Source organism: Rhodamnia argentea, chromosome 11, assembly GCF_020921035.1.
Source record: "Rhodamnia argentea isolate NSW1041297 chromosome 11, ASM2092103v1, whole genome shotgun sequence".
NCBI classification, from domain to species: domain Eukaryota; kingdom Viridiplantae; phylum Streptophyta; class Magnoliopsida; order Myrtales; family Myrtaceae; genus Rhodamnia; species Rhodamnia argentea.
The window spans coordinates 669,751-686,281 of NC_063160.1; the positions used below are offsets into that span (position 1 = coordinate 669,751).

Genomic DNA, 16,531 nt, shown 5'->3' on the forward strand with positions numbered 1-16,531 from the left:
GTACAAATGCAAAAGGTTTAGGACTAAATTGATACAATTAAAATGTTTAAAGCCGAATTGACACAAATGTAATAGGTTTAGAACTTTTTTGACACTTTTCCCTGAAGTAAGGATAAATGTCCTACCATATCAAAGATGAGAAGACGCATCATAGAGTTACCATAACAGTGAATTTCAAAGTATTATCCGCTATACTTTTTCCTAACTTGATTGATGGATATAATGAATTGAATCGATCACGACAGACTTGTAGAAGCCAAGTTCTAATTAGATTGACGTGCCAATAGCTTTCGGATCAAGCATGAACGGAAAACGTGAATACCTCGAATGACACTGATTTAATCATGTGAAGTTTCACATTGAATGATATTACTATTGAACATTCTGCCATCACTTAGGCATTTTATCGAACAGGTTGAATATTACTGGGATAACGATCCTATATGCGATACTAGACCGATGCTTCAGTTCAGAGTATCACAATCAGGAATAGCACGAGCACAATTTATCAGAGTAGCCTCATTCGTGATTGATTTTCACACAAACAAAACTGTAGAGCTCGGGCTCTATTCGCGTGTACAAGAGCTGAAAAAGACCGCATTGCAAAGTGGGAGAGTAAAAAGGAGAGCCTACCTATGTCATGTTCGCCGCGTAATGACAACACAAGAAAATGAGGACTACACACTGTCGTGTTCGCTGCAGAATCTCAATGTCGAATCGGGTCACGACTGGGTATGGGTGAATCGGGACTGCAATTTAGACAAGCGAATGTGGGATTCATACGGATGAAGGTGTCAGGATGAATAGGGGAGCCGATATGACGAAAGAACAACTCGGCTTGAGCGAAATTATTCGATTTGAGTTGAGATTGAACAAATTTGAGCGAGATCTCAATAATCTTAGCTAGGGTTCTTCAATGGGTTAGCGTTCGATGATTTAGGCAAGAAAGGAGAAAAGCGACAACGTAGAACAACGAGGGCTTTTTTAATTGATGAAAACAGCACCAATTTGATCTTTGATATCAATGTCAGTGCCGCCGCTGCCAATCAGGCCACGTAGGATGTATGGTGTTGACTGAGTATTCATGTAAGCATTTTCTGGGGTAAGTATACCGAATGGACTCAATTGACAAATTGTCAAAAAGTTTAGGACGCAATTGGCAAATTGAACGCCTTAGGACGGACCTAGCAAAAGTTCGATTTGTTTAAAGACATTTTGGACAATTTCCCAATTCGAAAGCAATTGAGCTAGTGACCGCTAGATCGCACTAGTTGTCTTATATTTTGTGCACGTACCAAGTCATGGGATGAAACTGCATATGAGATTTAGTAACTCTCCAGTCAGGTCCACTTCCCCTTTAAATTGAGGGCTTTTGTAATTGTTGCTCTCAGGAAATTTTGTCAAGGACAATCTTTAGGGTTCCTTTACTTGCTGTCTTCTTTTCTTATGTCTTCTATTGTGGCTGAGATCGAAAATAAAACCCTAATGCAACACTGTCTGTCATTGGTTGTTTCCATCCAATGAGGATGAGCCAATTATATCAATTTCCTATCTTGTAATTAAATCTTAAGATCTGTTAGTACGCTCTTGGTCTCTTGTTAATCATGTTTTCTGGTGGATGTGGTTCTCTTAGTTTACTTCCTGAGGAAGGTGACAGTGTATGAAATATACCAAGAATTGAAATTTTACATGGTTAGAACAAAAGGAAAAAGAAGAAATCACGATTCAATTTTAAAGAGCAATTTACAAATCTTGCTAAAAGACATGCATGAACATCATATCATCATCCACTTGTATTTGCTGCAGATTAACCTAATGTTGTTATGCGCTGACACAAATTTTTGCCGAGTGTTCATGTCGTTACAAAGACAAGTCCTGTTCTTGCAAGCAACCTGACTGAGGTCATTACTTGCAGTAAATCCAGCATAATGTCTTTGAATAACACAAATGGTGCCAAGACAAATGAGCAAGGTCCTAGTCAATTAAAAAGTTACGCCGATTGGGCACAAATAGTTGATACTCCGATAATCTAACCTCTATGAGCATGAAAGTTTTCCTTACTACTGGAGAAAAGTTACAGAAATAGCATATCCCAAACTGTTTTCCATGCCATCGATGTAATTTGGAGATAAGTCACAAAAGAAACGGGAAGATAAAAGAACTTCTGCTCTATAATATGGACTGCTGAAGCCAAAGATGTTGAAAGAGCATAAATATCCAAAATCTTTATACTATATAATAGACTCTGTCACCAATAAATTTTTATTTTTCACTGATCTAAGTTTCCATGTAACAAACTTGAGAAAAATACACCCCGCAAGGCTTCGTAAACAAGCAATGTACACCAGGAGAACCAGCAGCGACAAATAATGTACAAATGCATATTCTGTGTGTAATCAAATAACAAGTTTCAGTGAATCCCAGGGCTCAAACAAACAAATAATTGTGGCCTAAAGGCTCAAAACACTATGCAGCTGAACTCATTTGTTGGACAAATCCGAAGAAATGAAGGCAAGGATAATGTTTTCACCTGATGGCACTTCCATTACGTGGCTTGATTTGCCATGCTGAGCAGGGAAACAAGAGATTCGGCAAGTCACAAGTTGAACTTCACTGCGTCTTTTGAATACTTGGAGGTCATGGTGAGTCACGTATCAATTCTCTCAAGTAGTGGGTCAATACTGTTGATTTCCTCCAAATGTCTCTCCTCTAAGCATGTCTGGTTACACCTTCACTTAAAATAGTCCTGCCGAAGGATTGTTATGAAACTAGGGGACGAGCCGTCTTCATCCTTCTGCTTCCAAACTTCGCCATTTCCTTGTATGTACCACGATACTTTTGGAGATAATGGCGTGTATAAATCTGCAAGGCGTTGAGGTTATCAAAAAACTGCAGTGTTAAGCCAATTAAGGGCAGTAAGGCACAAGGATTTCAAATCATCAGACAGCTCGATAAATGACGTTCCATCACCAAGAAAAGGAAATCTAGAAAGAGGCACACTTCTAACAGAGATGATAGAATCTATTCGTCTGAAAACTGCTGTATATGTCACACTACGCACTCTCCAAACAAAGCATGTATGGTTATCTTCTCAAATAGAAGAAGGCATAGGTAAACCAACCCAAGTTTCCCATTCTAGCCATAAGTCAGATCTGCATGTTTATATGAGAGAGAGAGAGAGAGAGAGAGAGAGAGGAGCCCATCGACTTCACATTCTGATGGAGGAAAGAAGGCTTTTGTCTCATAGAGTTTCTTGGTTGGCTCCCCAAGAGTTATGGAATAAGACCTCACATTCTCAATAAGATTGCTTTCTCTTTTTCACATGACCAATTACACTCCCCATCCACCTTTACAGTCAAGTATATATGACAGGATATGTAAAGAAAGATATGCAAGACATAATGGCCTTACAGAGTAAAATGAAGTGTTTTGCTTCATCTGATGAAGTGTAAGTGAGAAAAAAGTACATCATATGAAGGAAAAGATCAATTGATCATACTCCAAAATGTCCATATCATAAAATAACAACAACACCAAAGCCTTCTCCCACAATTTAAGATACTCGAAATCTGTAAGGTTTGTTGGGTTTATTACTCATTATTCTATAGCGTTAGCAAGTTGAGGTTATTTATGTAATTGTACAAGGCTTAAACCTAAGGCTATAAACACTTCTTTTGATCTCAACAATAATAATTCTCTCTTTTACCAATATCAGAGCACAACCTTCCAACGTGAGAGAAGACATAAGACCACACTGCCGCTGTTAGGGTTCCTTCCCTTGCTGCAACGACTACACCGCCGCCACTAGGGTTTCTTCCCTTGCTGCGAGCACCGGCAACCGTGCCCACAACTCCAAGCGATTTCTTTGGTCTCCGCCACCATTCCCTCGAGTTTGTCTCTTCAAGGTGTGTTTTGATTGGTGTTGAGTTGTTTGTGGTGATGTGATAATTTGATCATAATTTGTGGTGGCTTGGGCGAGATTCGTGTATGTTCGTGGTGTTTTTTGTCATGTGGTTCCTGACTAGTCATTCCCAGTAGTCGACTAACAGTAAGTCAGAAAAGCAAAAGTTTCTTTTGAATCTCACCCTACAGTGCTCTCAGTGGTGCTGTAGTAGCTTGTGTTATTTTATTCTTGGTTTGTGAATTGCCGGTCTACTTTGGGATCCTATGTCTTCCTTGGACATAATCTCGTGTCATGGAAAAGTAAGAAACAATTCGTTGTTTCTCGATCTAGTGCAGAGGCCGAGTATCATGCTATGGCTAATGTTATAGGTGAGCTTCAATGGGTTCATAAGCTGTTGGCTGAGATTGGACTGCCTATGACTGGATCATCTACTCTCCATTGTGGTAATCAATCCGCAATTTCCATTGCTAACAGTTCAGTGTTTCATGAGCGAAATAAGCATATAGAGGTGGATTGTCATTTCATATTATAAACCAATACAGCCTGAAAAACAAAAATTGAAAAAGATTTTGATACTTGGAGATTATAAACTGTGTATGTGCGACTTCTGGAAACTACTGCTTCCAATAAAAGATAGCAGAATCAATAGGAAGCATTCGTCACACACAGGAGGACAGGAGTACTCTTGTACTGACTAAAACAAGCCCCAACCAGAGCAACTTTTTATTTTTTATTTTGGTTTAAACTAGCAGCACCAGTCAAGTGAAAGGGTGTAACAAGTAGGCAGCTATATGGTCAGCCCCTTACCCGTTTGGAGAAGGTAGACCCCCAGCGCCAATGATTGAGTCTACTTGTCATCAATATCAATAATTATTAAAACTATTTCAGCAAAATCTAGAAAGCAAGCCTAGCTCAATTTCGATAAGGGATTTCATACCTTGCATACGAGACAAGCCTAATTTCGAAAGAGAATAAACCAGGTTGCATTGGATCCACAAATATTTGCAAATCCAGCTACCCAGTTGACCAAAGCATGGGCTGCGTAATTAAATCATTCCTACCGTGATCAGGTCCACCTCTCCCAGCTTAAAAGCCTCAATGTGTGAAGACGCATCAATTTACTTTATAGCATTCTAGACACCAAAATAATTTGGATCCTTGACAGCATCCTAAGTTTACCAGAGGTTTACAAGCTTAGCATAAGCCAAACTCAGGCTTTCTAGATCCTTATAAAGAGAAACAGTCTAATCTGAGGTACATCGGAGGTTGTTCCAGGTCTTAGAGGCCAAATGTGACAATATCTCACAAAGTAGTATTCAAGCTGAAGATCTTGGTGGAACCTCTCAGGTAAGCTGATTGACTTTTCAAGACAAACCCATGACTGGGAGCTGAAGACTTTGCTGTCTTTTTCTATTTGCTGTATGACTCGAGCATTGCTCCTAAATTTGACAATCTGTTGTTTTGAAATGATGTCTAAGATGGAAAAGTTTCTGTTGGATCATTCTGTTGGATGATGGTGAAGGTTTATGATGGTACTAGACTATCTTTTGCTTGGAAAGCTATCTGGAAAGTAAAGGTTCCACCTTGGTTGCCTTTTTTTGGTTAAGAAGCTTGTCGGGAATGTATTCACTTTGGATAATCTGAAAAGAGAGGTACAGTATTGGACAGGAGGTGCTTCCTTTGCCAAAAGAACAGGAAGAAAGTGCGCATAGCTTCTGGTCTTTGACATAAAAAAAGACGGTTGTAATAACGAAGGTCACTTCTGATTTACAAAAGAAGTTTACTGAAGGAACTGACCTAAGCATAGCCCTCTCTCAAATAAACTTATCTCCCTCTACATTGTCCGAGGATGCAAAACTTTTGGACTTCCTCTTAAGCTTCTACTGGGTTAAGTGGGGTTATAGTGGGGTCCATAAAGCAGTGGGCCTCGCAGGGTATTCAAATCCTTTTCGCAGGGTATTCAAATCCTTTCTCATAGCATAAAATGGTTTTCTTAAGCTCCTCTTCCTGCTTTTTGGTTGGTGACAAAGAATCTAATAACAGAGCTTTTGAAGGGAGAATTCTCTTCCATTGAAGAATTCATTGGGAATTGGTGCAACGTTTTACACTTCTGGTGCATTGATATACTATCGGATGTAAATGCTTTGATTGATACTGGGGATCTTATCTTGTAAATGAGCTCTCTTTTGGCATTGAGTTATTTCTATTAATGAATTGGCACTCCCTTGGTGCCCATTAGTGAACTGTTATCATAAAGAATAAACGTATATGTGGCCTATGAAGCATTGAGAAGTGATGAGATTGAAGGTAAGTGAGTAATTTGAATCTTATTGAAGGTAATTGAATAATTTGAAACTTATTGGTCTTCCATTACAGGGAGATCTTTGGGGTTCTCAACTTTAAGGGCATCTAATAAATAGCTACAAGGATCTCTAGTACAAACCCAAGGTTATTGAAAATATCAATAGACTTAAGAATGCAACAACGCCATAACACTCTTTCAAATATCCACAACCGAAAGGGAGACACAACCAGATTTGCAGATTGGTGATGGATGATGAAATTCTTGACTACCAGCTGATATTAGAAGTGGAGTGACAGATTTTTTAGAAGAGCTTTCAGAGAATCTTCTCAAACGTCTTTGCTGGAGGCTGTTGATTTCTCATGCTAACAGGGCAGAGTGTAAGCTTCAGGAGTCTACTTTTAGTCAGTTAGAGAAGTGGAGGAGGATGCAGTATAAATTGCAGCAAGAATGCTTTCTCAAGGCTTGCCAGAAGACTTTAGGACAAAATTTTATCAAATCTCTTCAAGAGGTTCAGAATCTGGAAAAATTTTAGAAAGCCTAGGTACTGTTGGAGATGAAGATACTAAAGAAGTCTCATAGACAGCTTGATTAAGTCGTGATCCACAGTTTCCTCCAATTGATTGAAGACTGTTCTCATCTAGCCAACTTGGTGAGGGTGCCAATGTTCAACAAGATAGAGGAAAAATTGTAGTGGAGAATCGAAATTATATAAGCTGGAAATCTACACACAAGCCCTTCCAGGCTGGAGCAATGGAATTAATGACATTTTTTTGTCCTATCGAGTTCTTCTCTGAAAGTGGTCATGGAGATTTCCCAGGGTGAATACATAATTTGCAGTGGAGGGTCATTTTCAGTAGAAGGGGCTCTAAGCGCTATGTCCAAATAATATGGCAAAGAAATAGTTAACATGATATCTGGACTCTCTTTTCTGCTTGAATTTTTTTTTTTTTTTTTTTTGGGAGTCAAGTCCTATGTATAATGTTAGAAATGAAAAACATACTCTTTATTCTCTAAAATGGTGTTGACTGATTTTTTTCTCTCCCTTCTTTTGTGTTCTTTTGCTTCCACTCTATTACCATGTCTGTTTCTTTCATCAACTTAAAACAAATTCCACTAATGATTTGACTCCGATGAGCAATAGCCCTGTTTTCATGCTTAGAGAGAGAGAGAGAGAGAGAGAGAGAGAAGTTCGTGCAGCTTTGTGTGGCCTTTTTGCTAGCTTAAATATTTTTTTGGCATGTATAGCTCTCTACTGAAATTGTTTTTTCATCTCCATCTTAGTTATTAGAAAACTATTAAAACACATCTCGTGTGAAAATTAAGTTTGATCTTTGCTCAATCATGACAGTTTTGCAAAGAAGCCCCACCTATACCATGTGAAGCGAATGAGAAATAGTCCAACGTATCGCAATGATATGAGCAACGTATATCTTTCATGAGGTTCCGATTAACATATTTGAGATGTATACCTGTAAGTACTGGAGGATCGGGGTCTCTTGTACTATGCAGTACAGCTGTCCCCGATAACACGGTGATGAACCCACAAAGCTCTGATGCTATGCTGCTCGCACTTTGACCAGAATAATCCTTCACATTTCATGCATCTAAATTAGAAATCATTTCCTATCTCTTCCCTTTACCAATTAAAGAATCCAAGGAATGAAAAAAATCACTGAGTCATCGTATTTCTATACCTTAAACATTATTGCACTGGCTAAGATTGTAAAAGCTGTGAACATGGCGTAATAAATTGGAGAAACGACAGTTGTGTTGAAAGTATCCAATGCCTGCAGTGATGCCAAGGAATTAGGTGAGATTTTGGAGTACAATGACAATCAAATTTTTTAAACACAATTGTCTATTTGGTAAAAAAGAGTTCCTTAATTACCCTGGAAACTTGCTGATTTCAGCAACACAGTCTAGACAATCTTCTGTCGGTTCTTACAATTTTCATTTCTTGGGTATTTTATTAAGGACATTTAGCAGGGTTAATAAAAAGAAAAAGAAAGAGAAAATGAAACCTCAACAACAATTTTAAGCACAAACGTTTAGTTAATTACACAGGTAAGACAGAGACTATTTCTTGTCCTATATCAGGATAGTGTGTGCACACACAGTCATATACATTCAAGAAGAAAACCGGGCTACAGATGCAAGGCATGGAAAGGGAAATGTAAGCAGGCAAGAACATTGGGAAAAGGCTACAAACAACCAATGACAACAAACATCAGATAGGATTGATAAAGAAGAATATCAGAGCAATGTGTAATATTACTCGAAATCCCTACTTGAGGACTTAGTTATAGAGTTTGACCCAAAAAAAAAAAAAACCCCTTAGTTATAGAGAAGCAACTGAATTTGCATTGGAGATTAGGTAGAGGTCCTAATTAATGGAAACAACTCTAACACAATTTGTGCCACCTATGTATACGTATTCCAGCAAATGTAAACACAATCAGAAATTGGCCAAACAGAGTTTTAACCTGAAATGCTCTACAGGTACAAGCATGCAAACATGAAAACTACATCAGAAAAACCATTATGGAGAGCTGAGAGTGCATAACGATCGACATAGAAAGCTATAACCACTGTTAGATAGGTAAACAGGATTAAAGAGCTCAAGAACACTATGATTAGTCTTCTCCAACCCCAACAGAGAGGAAAACTAAATGTATTCAAACTAGAATTGTTGCTAAACCACAGAAAAGCTTCAAGATAAGAAGAACAGAGCAGCCTTCTGACACTTCTGGACCAATAAACTTTATCGAAGTTATAACCATACCAAAAGTTCATACCATGTTTAGATAGTTCAACTGAGTGATAATACAAGTCACCGCAACCATCGCAAAAATCCACGTCTGAAAGTACACAGCCTGATTTGAGCCCTCTAAAGTGAGTTCGATTGCAATGCCGATCGCTTTTATACTCATAACCTGAAAGATACCAGGTCTGGATCACTTTAGGAGTTTGTGAAAGTGTTGGGAACTGAAAGATCTAATATGCATCGATCAAGAATAACTTAGCCCTCAATTAATACTCAGAAAATTGAGCTAAAGAGGCAACTTCGTTACCGTTAATGATCCAATAGTAGAGCAAATTCCTACATAAACCAAGATGTTTGTCTGACCATAGCGAGGAGCGCAATATAGAATCAGTACCAATGCTACTGCAACTACTGACGCTGTATACAAAAGGAAAGCTGAAAGCATCAACAAAATCAACTTAATCAGTAAAAGGAAACGGGATGGGAAATAGAAGGTTGTTAGCATCTAGCACTAGAATGAATTTAGCAATCTTCTAGTGACAAACCTGGTTGAGTTGCTAACTCCCATATTTCTTCCACAGAAGTGACAGACATTTCTTCAGGTGCGTGAAGCACAATTATTGTAGAACCCACAATACAAAGAAGACAACCCAACATCCCCATTCTCTGTAGCTTCTCATTCAACAAGAAATGCGCTAAAACAGCACTGACCACATTATTCAGATATAAACCAAACTTGGTCAGGAAAGTCGACGCGTTACAAACCAATAAAATTGCATGGACAAGCGCCAAACAGTAGAACCGCACAAGAACTCAAAATGTACCTAACAATGATACTCAAAGCGCCTAGTGGAGTCACGAGCACAGCAGGGGCATATATGTATGCTACAAAATTTGCTATTTCTCCCACAACCACTGCCAGATATCAAAATAACAGTTAAGCAGACACATAACTTCGTCATAGTAATAGAAAAATTTAAAGGACATCATTCATAAAGAGATTCCCATTTTCTTCCATCAGACAATTTAGGAAGGGCGAATCAAATTGATTCCAGAATCAAGGTAAAAGCATAAAGAAAAACTGTCCCTCCAAGAACAAAAAGACTTGCAATGTAGCAGAAGCAGAGTAATTAGTGGCTTACTAGTGATCATGCCAATCCACCACAGTGGCTCCAACAAGTAACCGTAGCCTCCAACACCTTCAATCAATTTGCAGGTACATTACGTCACCCAATCAGCCACAACATGAAAATTCACCACCATGAAACAGACAAATATCAGAAAAGAGAAGGCATACTCGCACTAGGCCCATTGACGCCGGCTCTGCGAAGACCCTTCTTCTTGATGATAAAGCTGGAGCCAATGAAGGCACTGGACACCAGTGCCAGTATGAACCCTATCAAATTGCTCGAGTACATGTAATCTATTCACACGCAATTGGATCTGCACATACATGTGTGTCTCTTCCTCTTGCTCTTGACTTCAGTCCCCGAGTAGAATGATCATGGTGCTCAGGGGAAGCTCAGAGAAATCTGATGTGGGTACCACTCAACAGTGTGGAATAAGCTAGACTTTGCTCTCAGAAGGAAACGCAGCAAAGGGTAAAGAATGAACACCACAGCACAAGCTTCCAGTTCTCTTCTGGGTTTCTTTTGATTCTGAAAGAGATTGACAAAAGAAGCAATCTTTTCACGATCCTTTCAGGCGGGGTAGCCTTCTTCTTCGTGGAGTTGATGTTTGTTCAGATGAAAGGTGAAAGGGGAGAGGGCAAAAGAGAGGTGGGTCGTTACAGGACTCACCTGCCAGTCCACTTCGGAGGCGTGGTCCTTTTTTCCCTGGCAAGCAAAACCGAAAACGAAAAAGACAAGCTCAGGTCTCTCCGCTGTCTCCGTCTTCCTGTCCGAATTTTTTCATTGCCCGTAAAAAGTCTCTAAAATAAGATATATACGATTTTTATATATATATATATATATATATATATATATATATATATATAAACACCAAAATTACCAATCACATATCAATCTTACACAAAATAAGAAGTTACTACGTGCACTTGGACCCAAAAAAAAAAAAAAGTTTACTAAGTGCACCAATTACTAAGGGTCTATTTGGCAATAATTTTGATCCGAAAAAGTAATTCTGATTATAATCATATTTTCCGATTCTGTTCCATAGATAATTTTTAGAGAATCGAATGCTTTTGATGATCTGTACAAAATTTCTATTTTCGGAACAGAAATGCTTTTTGTAACTATGCAAAATTTATGTTTCCGGGAACAATCGGGTAGCGAGAATTCTTTTCTTAAAATTTTTCATCTTTCTTTTTAAATTTTAAATTTTTTTAAAATTTTCAACTTTTTAAAGTTTTTATAATTTTTTTAATCTCACCCCCATTTTTATGTATTTTTTTATTTTTATTTTTTAAAATATTTTAATTTTCAATCACCCCTCTTTAAAAAATTTTAACTTTTTTTGTTAAATTTTAACAATTATTTTTAAATTTAATTTTAAAAAGAATGTATTTAAAAACTTTAGTTGTTAGTAAATTTTCAATTTTGATTTTAATTTTTTTTAAAGTTCAGAAGTCCACGTTTACTTAATCTTATCAAAAGAACTGGGAGTTTGTAGATTCTTTTTTTTTTCTTTCCAAAATTAAATTTTTTTTATTTTTTGTTTTTGTTCTAAAACTATTTCTGAGAACAGAATGAGAATCATAATTATTTACATTACCAAATATTCTTCTCGATTCTTTTTGTTTCGGAGAACAAAATCAAAGAATCAGAATCGTTGTCAAACATACCTAAGCGTATGGAAAGTCATTTCGATGTATACAAAAATTACCAACAAGATATGAATGTCACAAGTAAATAAAAAGTTACTAACAATATTACACATTTTACTCTTCTGTATAAACACTTAAAGAAAATTTTGAATTAAATTAAAATCACTAATCATATAGGGATATTACTAGTAAAAGAAAAGCCACTAACCAACCTCTTTCGATTTGCTACTTTCCTATATTAAAACGCTACAAAGCACATTCGATTTGCTGGTTTTGCCCAAAAATAGGATTGCGCACTTTGTTAAAGGCTGAGCTTTGGGGTATCCTTTCGGGCCTCAAACTGGCAATTTCTCTAGGCATTCCTAGAGTTATTGTGGAGGCGAACTTGTAAGCAGCAATTGCCCGCACCGTTTCGAAAACCAATTACCACTCATTGTTTTGGCAACATCCTCTTCTTTTGAATTCGGAATTTGTTGAAGTACTTCTAGCAAGTAAAAATTCTTCATACTTTTGGGGAAAGAAATTTATGTGCGAATTCGTTAGTGAATTAGATCATTCGGCCTTGCGGCGCTAGATAGGCCACAAATAAGTTTAATTCCCCTAGTGATAGGACATCAATCTAGTTTGATCTTTGTTAGGCAAGTGTTAATGTAATACTTGGGTTTTGCCCCTTCTCTCACAAAAAGAAAAAAGCAATTATCCGAAATTAGTTAGTATTATATAAACAAATTAAGTAAATTGAAATATATGACAAGTAACATTTCATAACCATCGTCGTTTTTTCGGTTAGAGTATAAATTTCTCTTGTTAGGTATTAGTATATTTTAGCAAGTAGTAGCTTTCCATCTTAGAGATAATTTATAGTTAATTACTAGTAAAATTTCCGAGTCTTGAGTAATTTCTCAAATACTGAAAATAAAAAGAGAAATCCTTGGGATAAGTTTCTTTGTAAGTGAATGTCCCGCATATGAATTTTTGCAATGATGGAATTTGCCCTCTCCACTTTTAATATTAATATAAGGCAAAATAAAACAAGAAAAATCATCAAAGATCAAACGTGATTTTCTTCTCAAATTTTCTTTTGGGATAAATGCACTGAAAGTCTTAAAACTTATCACAAAAGTGCAATCGGAGTAACTATCAAAATGTGCAATCAAGTCCTCAAACTTGTCACGATAGCCTAATCGGTCCTCAAACTTTTAAAAAGTGCAATCAACATAATGACTTAATTTCGCCAATTTGACAAGTTTTATGATTTAATTACACATTTTGAAAGCTTTAAAACTGAATTGCACTTTCGCGACAAGTTTTAGGAGTACCAACGCATTTATCAATTTTCTTTTCCTATTTTACTTTTGTAAAACAAGAGATGACCAAGTCCTAAAAACAAAACGACCGGTTATCCTAGCTTGTCTGAGAAGACAGTGAAATCCAAGTGTAAGTTTTGCAGAATTCCGGCGGAGGTTCTTCAAAAACTCATATTCTCCGCCTTCGCGCTCGTCCTTTCTACGTACGTGCTCCATCCAACAGCTCGAAAATCTGCTTAGGAGAGTCCTGCCTTAAAGAAACAGCGGCCTCAAGTTCACTTTATTGCAATTATCAGCTATGAACATTATTGCAATACGGATAAGATATGGTACTGCAGGGCCATTTCTATCCCTTCACAGAGAGCCCATAACTCTGCCATTGGAATAATTGTGATTCCCCCGTATGTATCCGGAGAAACCAACCATCGAATTCCGGATTAGTCGCGTAGCAAACCGCCACCTCTCTCCAGTCCTCGATTCCCTCCCAACCGATCCATCCGTGTTGAGCCTAGACCAACCTTCCTTGAGCGGCTTCCAGCATACGTTTGAATCAGCAATTCCGATTACCACCTGCATCCACATACTTGGACACGGTTATGTTATCCTCCTCTTGAGTCAAGGGACCATGATTTGGATCCCTGCAAAGTGATGAACTGACAGAAAGATGCTGATGATGCTTGAGAATACGTACTGCAAGAGTTTTTACATTGATCACAGTTTTCCAGTTTTTTAACTTTTTGATCTTCTACTTACATGCATATTCCGAGGATCAATGGCAGTGGCCGCGAAAAGCCTTTTCAAACTTTGTCTAGGACGTTGCGTGGGTGTATTGAGTAAGCACGTTAAATTGTTTAAATCATGGTGCGAATTCAATAACTCCGTGCCCGTGTTCGACTCGAACAAAGTACTTGATAAGCTTGAGCTTGATTTGAAGCTTAGGTCCGAATACCGAATAAGATATAAGATTGACCAGCCGATCTATGTCTCTCAGGTGCATGCTTGCCGAGAGAACGAGATCGCGAGGGACAAAGAGAGAGAGAGATGACAACTATGGACGGACCCTCTAAAGGATACCCGATGAATGGTGGAGAAGGGCTTCACAGCTACTCCAGAAACTCCGCTGGCCAGGTGGGTTAGGCAGCGCCAGGTTGACATGTGATTTCAGTTATTTTCCGTGTCTGACTGATTTGAGAAACCAACCCAAGAATTTTGAGAATACCTCAAACCAGGATGTTTTTGAATGTGTGTTGCGAAAGTTCGTGTTCTTTTTCTTTTTGGTCACATGCTTCGTAAATGTGTGGCATCGTGCGGCATCACTTTAGTATCTTCTTTCATTTAGAATTCCAGCCAAAGGCCGTAAAAATGACATATACCAACTTCAATGCATTGTTTTGCCGCAGAGAATGTTCACAGACAGTGCCCGCAAACTCATCGAGGAAGCAGTAGCCGAACATCTCGACACAGAAGCATTCTCTTCCTCCAGAGCTTTTCTTGTCAAGGCCGATCTCGGTTAGTCGGTCAGGCCTGACATATCCTAGGCTGTGGGCAACGTCCTTCAAGCAGCGGAGCAGAAGTGCCAATCCCTAGGACTCAACTCTCAAATCCTGGAATTCCAAGTATTCTTCAACGACCATGAGGAGAACGACTTCACCACCCTCTTCAGATAACTCCCACCAGACCAGCAGATACCATACAGTCGACGTGCTGGGTTCATTCTACGGCCGCTTATTCCCGAAAAGCTGTCTCCACTTTGTTCGGTCTTCCTTCACTCTTCATTGGCTTTCTGGAGTTCCAAAAGAAGTTCCGGACAAGAGCTATTTTAGCCCCATGCAAACTAATGAGTCATTGAAACATATGCAGCGCCGTTCGACAAGGACATGGGGGTTTTCCTCTGTGCTAGAGCACAAGAAGTCGTTCCCGGAGGACTAATGGCACTTATCATTGTCACCGGTCCAGACGGAGCTCCTCATTCTCAAGTTTTCGCCAAAAGGTCCGCGGATTTGTTGTATTCTTGCGTTGTGGAATTGGTGGTCAAGAAGGTAAAAAGAAAATTATGTTAGCCCAGTCCGGCTTGCAGTTCTCTTCAATACTGCAAAGTACTTGTTCATATTCCAATATTCCCCTCGAATATTTCTGTCAAATAAGAAAACCTTCGCAGTTAGAATACCAGGAATTAGACTTCAGCGAAACGAATAAGCCTTGACAGTATCCGTTGCGTGTAACAAGCGATCGAACGATAAAATAGACAAAATAAGAAAATAAATTAGACACCGGATGTACGTGGTTCGGTCGTAGAGACCTACGTCCACGGGGAGAGCGGCAACGAATTTCACTCTAGAACGAGCGATACACGGAGATTACAGACTACATTCCAGTCACTCAAACACTTTCGGTGTTTTCCAAGCCCCAATTACATCCAAGAACACATATAGTATTTAGCCTCCAATTCCTAACGAAATAATTTCTCAATCGAATTACACAAATCTAACCTCAAAATTTAATCGGCTTCGACACTTGAATTCTTGATGTAATTCCACGAACAAAACAAAATCCCAATGTCAAGCACTCGCTTAGAAACCGGCGCTTCAAGAAGTCTCCTTCGTTTTCTCTGGACGTGCAAGCACCCAGCACCTATGGACTTAACCACGGCACTCTGAGAAAAAAAACCCGTGCTTCAAGACCTTCTGCTTCTATCTTTAAGAAACGCAAAACCCACAATATATATTATTAAACCCACCACCAGAAGGAGTCCAAGATGGGTCAATGAAAAGGTTCCTGTTTGACCGGTCCAAGAAGAAAAGCTTATCTTAAACTTTTCCTCTTTTGTTGTTATCTTGATAGCCTTTAGTTGTTGACCTTATCTTTTTTTTCTTTCTCAGGATCAAACTCCTACTCCAAGATACAGTAGATATCTTTAGACTTCAAACAAACTTCATCCAATCTTCCCAAAAGATATCAAACGCATGCATATTGTGTTTTGCTCGATTTCAATTGTCCATAAAATATTCGATTCGGAATATTCACAATTTTACTTCGGACTCAAACTCGAGACATATTTTAATAGTATCCTTCTTCAATTTTCTGCTGTAGGGAACTACAAGTGAAGAGAGACCAAGAAATGTAGGAAGCAGTAGAAAGGAAAGGGCGCTTCAGCATCAAGAAGACGGCGGAGCTAGTTGAAGAATCAGCAGAAGGCCATCCTCTAACGACGAAAATGAGAGCTTCTCACTGGAGAGACAGCTCTGGCAGGACTCTTGAAGGAACAAATTCAAATTGGGGAGGAGATGTTAGATGAGCACTTCGACTCGTTTGCCTGGAGGCGCGAAGAGTCGCCTACCTTAGAGTCCGTGAGAGGAAGAAGCACCAGGTTTGTTCTGCGGAGCTTCGGCGCGAGCTACTTCAACAGGGAGATTCAATAAATACTGAATAAGAGCAGCAGTATAATCAATGATGACGATCCAATTTC

At 38.6% G+C, this 16,531-nt stretch overlaps 1 protein-coding gene and 1 pseudogene across 2 annotated transcripts; one reads left to right on the plus strand and one right to left on the minus strand.

Moving 5' to 3' along the window:
* Nucleotides 1-2,248: 2,248 nt before the first annotated feature.
* Nucleotides 2,249-10,780, minus strand: LOC115755914 (probable magnesium transporter NIPA6). Of its 2 annotated transcripts, none has more exons than XM_030695516.2 (9): nt 10,271-10,780; nt 10,116-10,172; nt 9,798-9,888; nt 9,519-9,679; nt 9,281-9,390; nt 9,005-9,142; nt 7,904-7,996; nt 7,679-7,796; nt 2,249-2,862 (listed from the first exon to the last, which is right to left on the minus strand). In XM_030695516.2, the coding sequence occupies exons 1-9, from the start codon at nt 10,389-10,391 to the stop codon at nt 2,732-2,734; spliced, it is 1,020 nt and encodes a 339-aa protein (XP_030551376.1). In that variant the 5' UTR covers nt 10,392-10,780; the 3' UTR covers nt 2,249-2,731. The 2 variants fall into 2 exon arrangements, with proteins under 2 accessions (XP_030551376.1, XP_030551375.1); XM_030695515.2 differs by having other exon boundaries at nt 9,281-9,408; nt 10,271-10,778.
* A 3,335-nt stretch (nt 10,781-14,115) lies between these two features.
* LOC125312823 lies at nt 14,116-16,245 on the plus strand (annotated as a pseudogene).
* The last annotated feature ends 286 nt before the right edge of the window (nt 16,246-16,531 follow it).

Coding starts and splice junctions, on each gene's coding strand:
- LOC115755914 (XM_030695515.2), bottom strand. CDS start 10,391: ATGTACTCGAGCAATTTGATAGGGTTCATACTGGCACTGGTGTCCAGT. Junction 10,173..10,270: donor CGTCAATGGGCCTAGTGCGA/GTATGCCTTCTC, acceptor AATTGATTGAAG/GTGTTGGAGGCTACGGTTAC. Junction 9,680..9,797: donor GCTTTGAGTATCATTGTTAG/GTACATTTTGAG, acceptor TAATGTGGTCAG/TGCTGTTTTAGCGCATTTCT.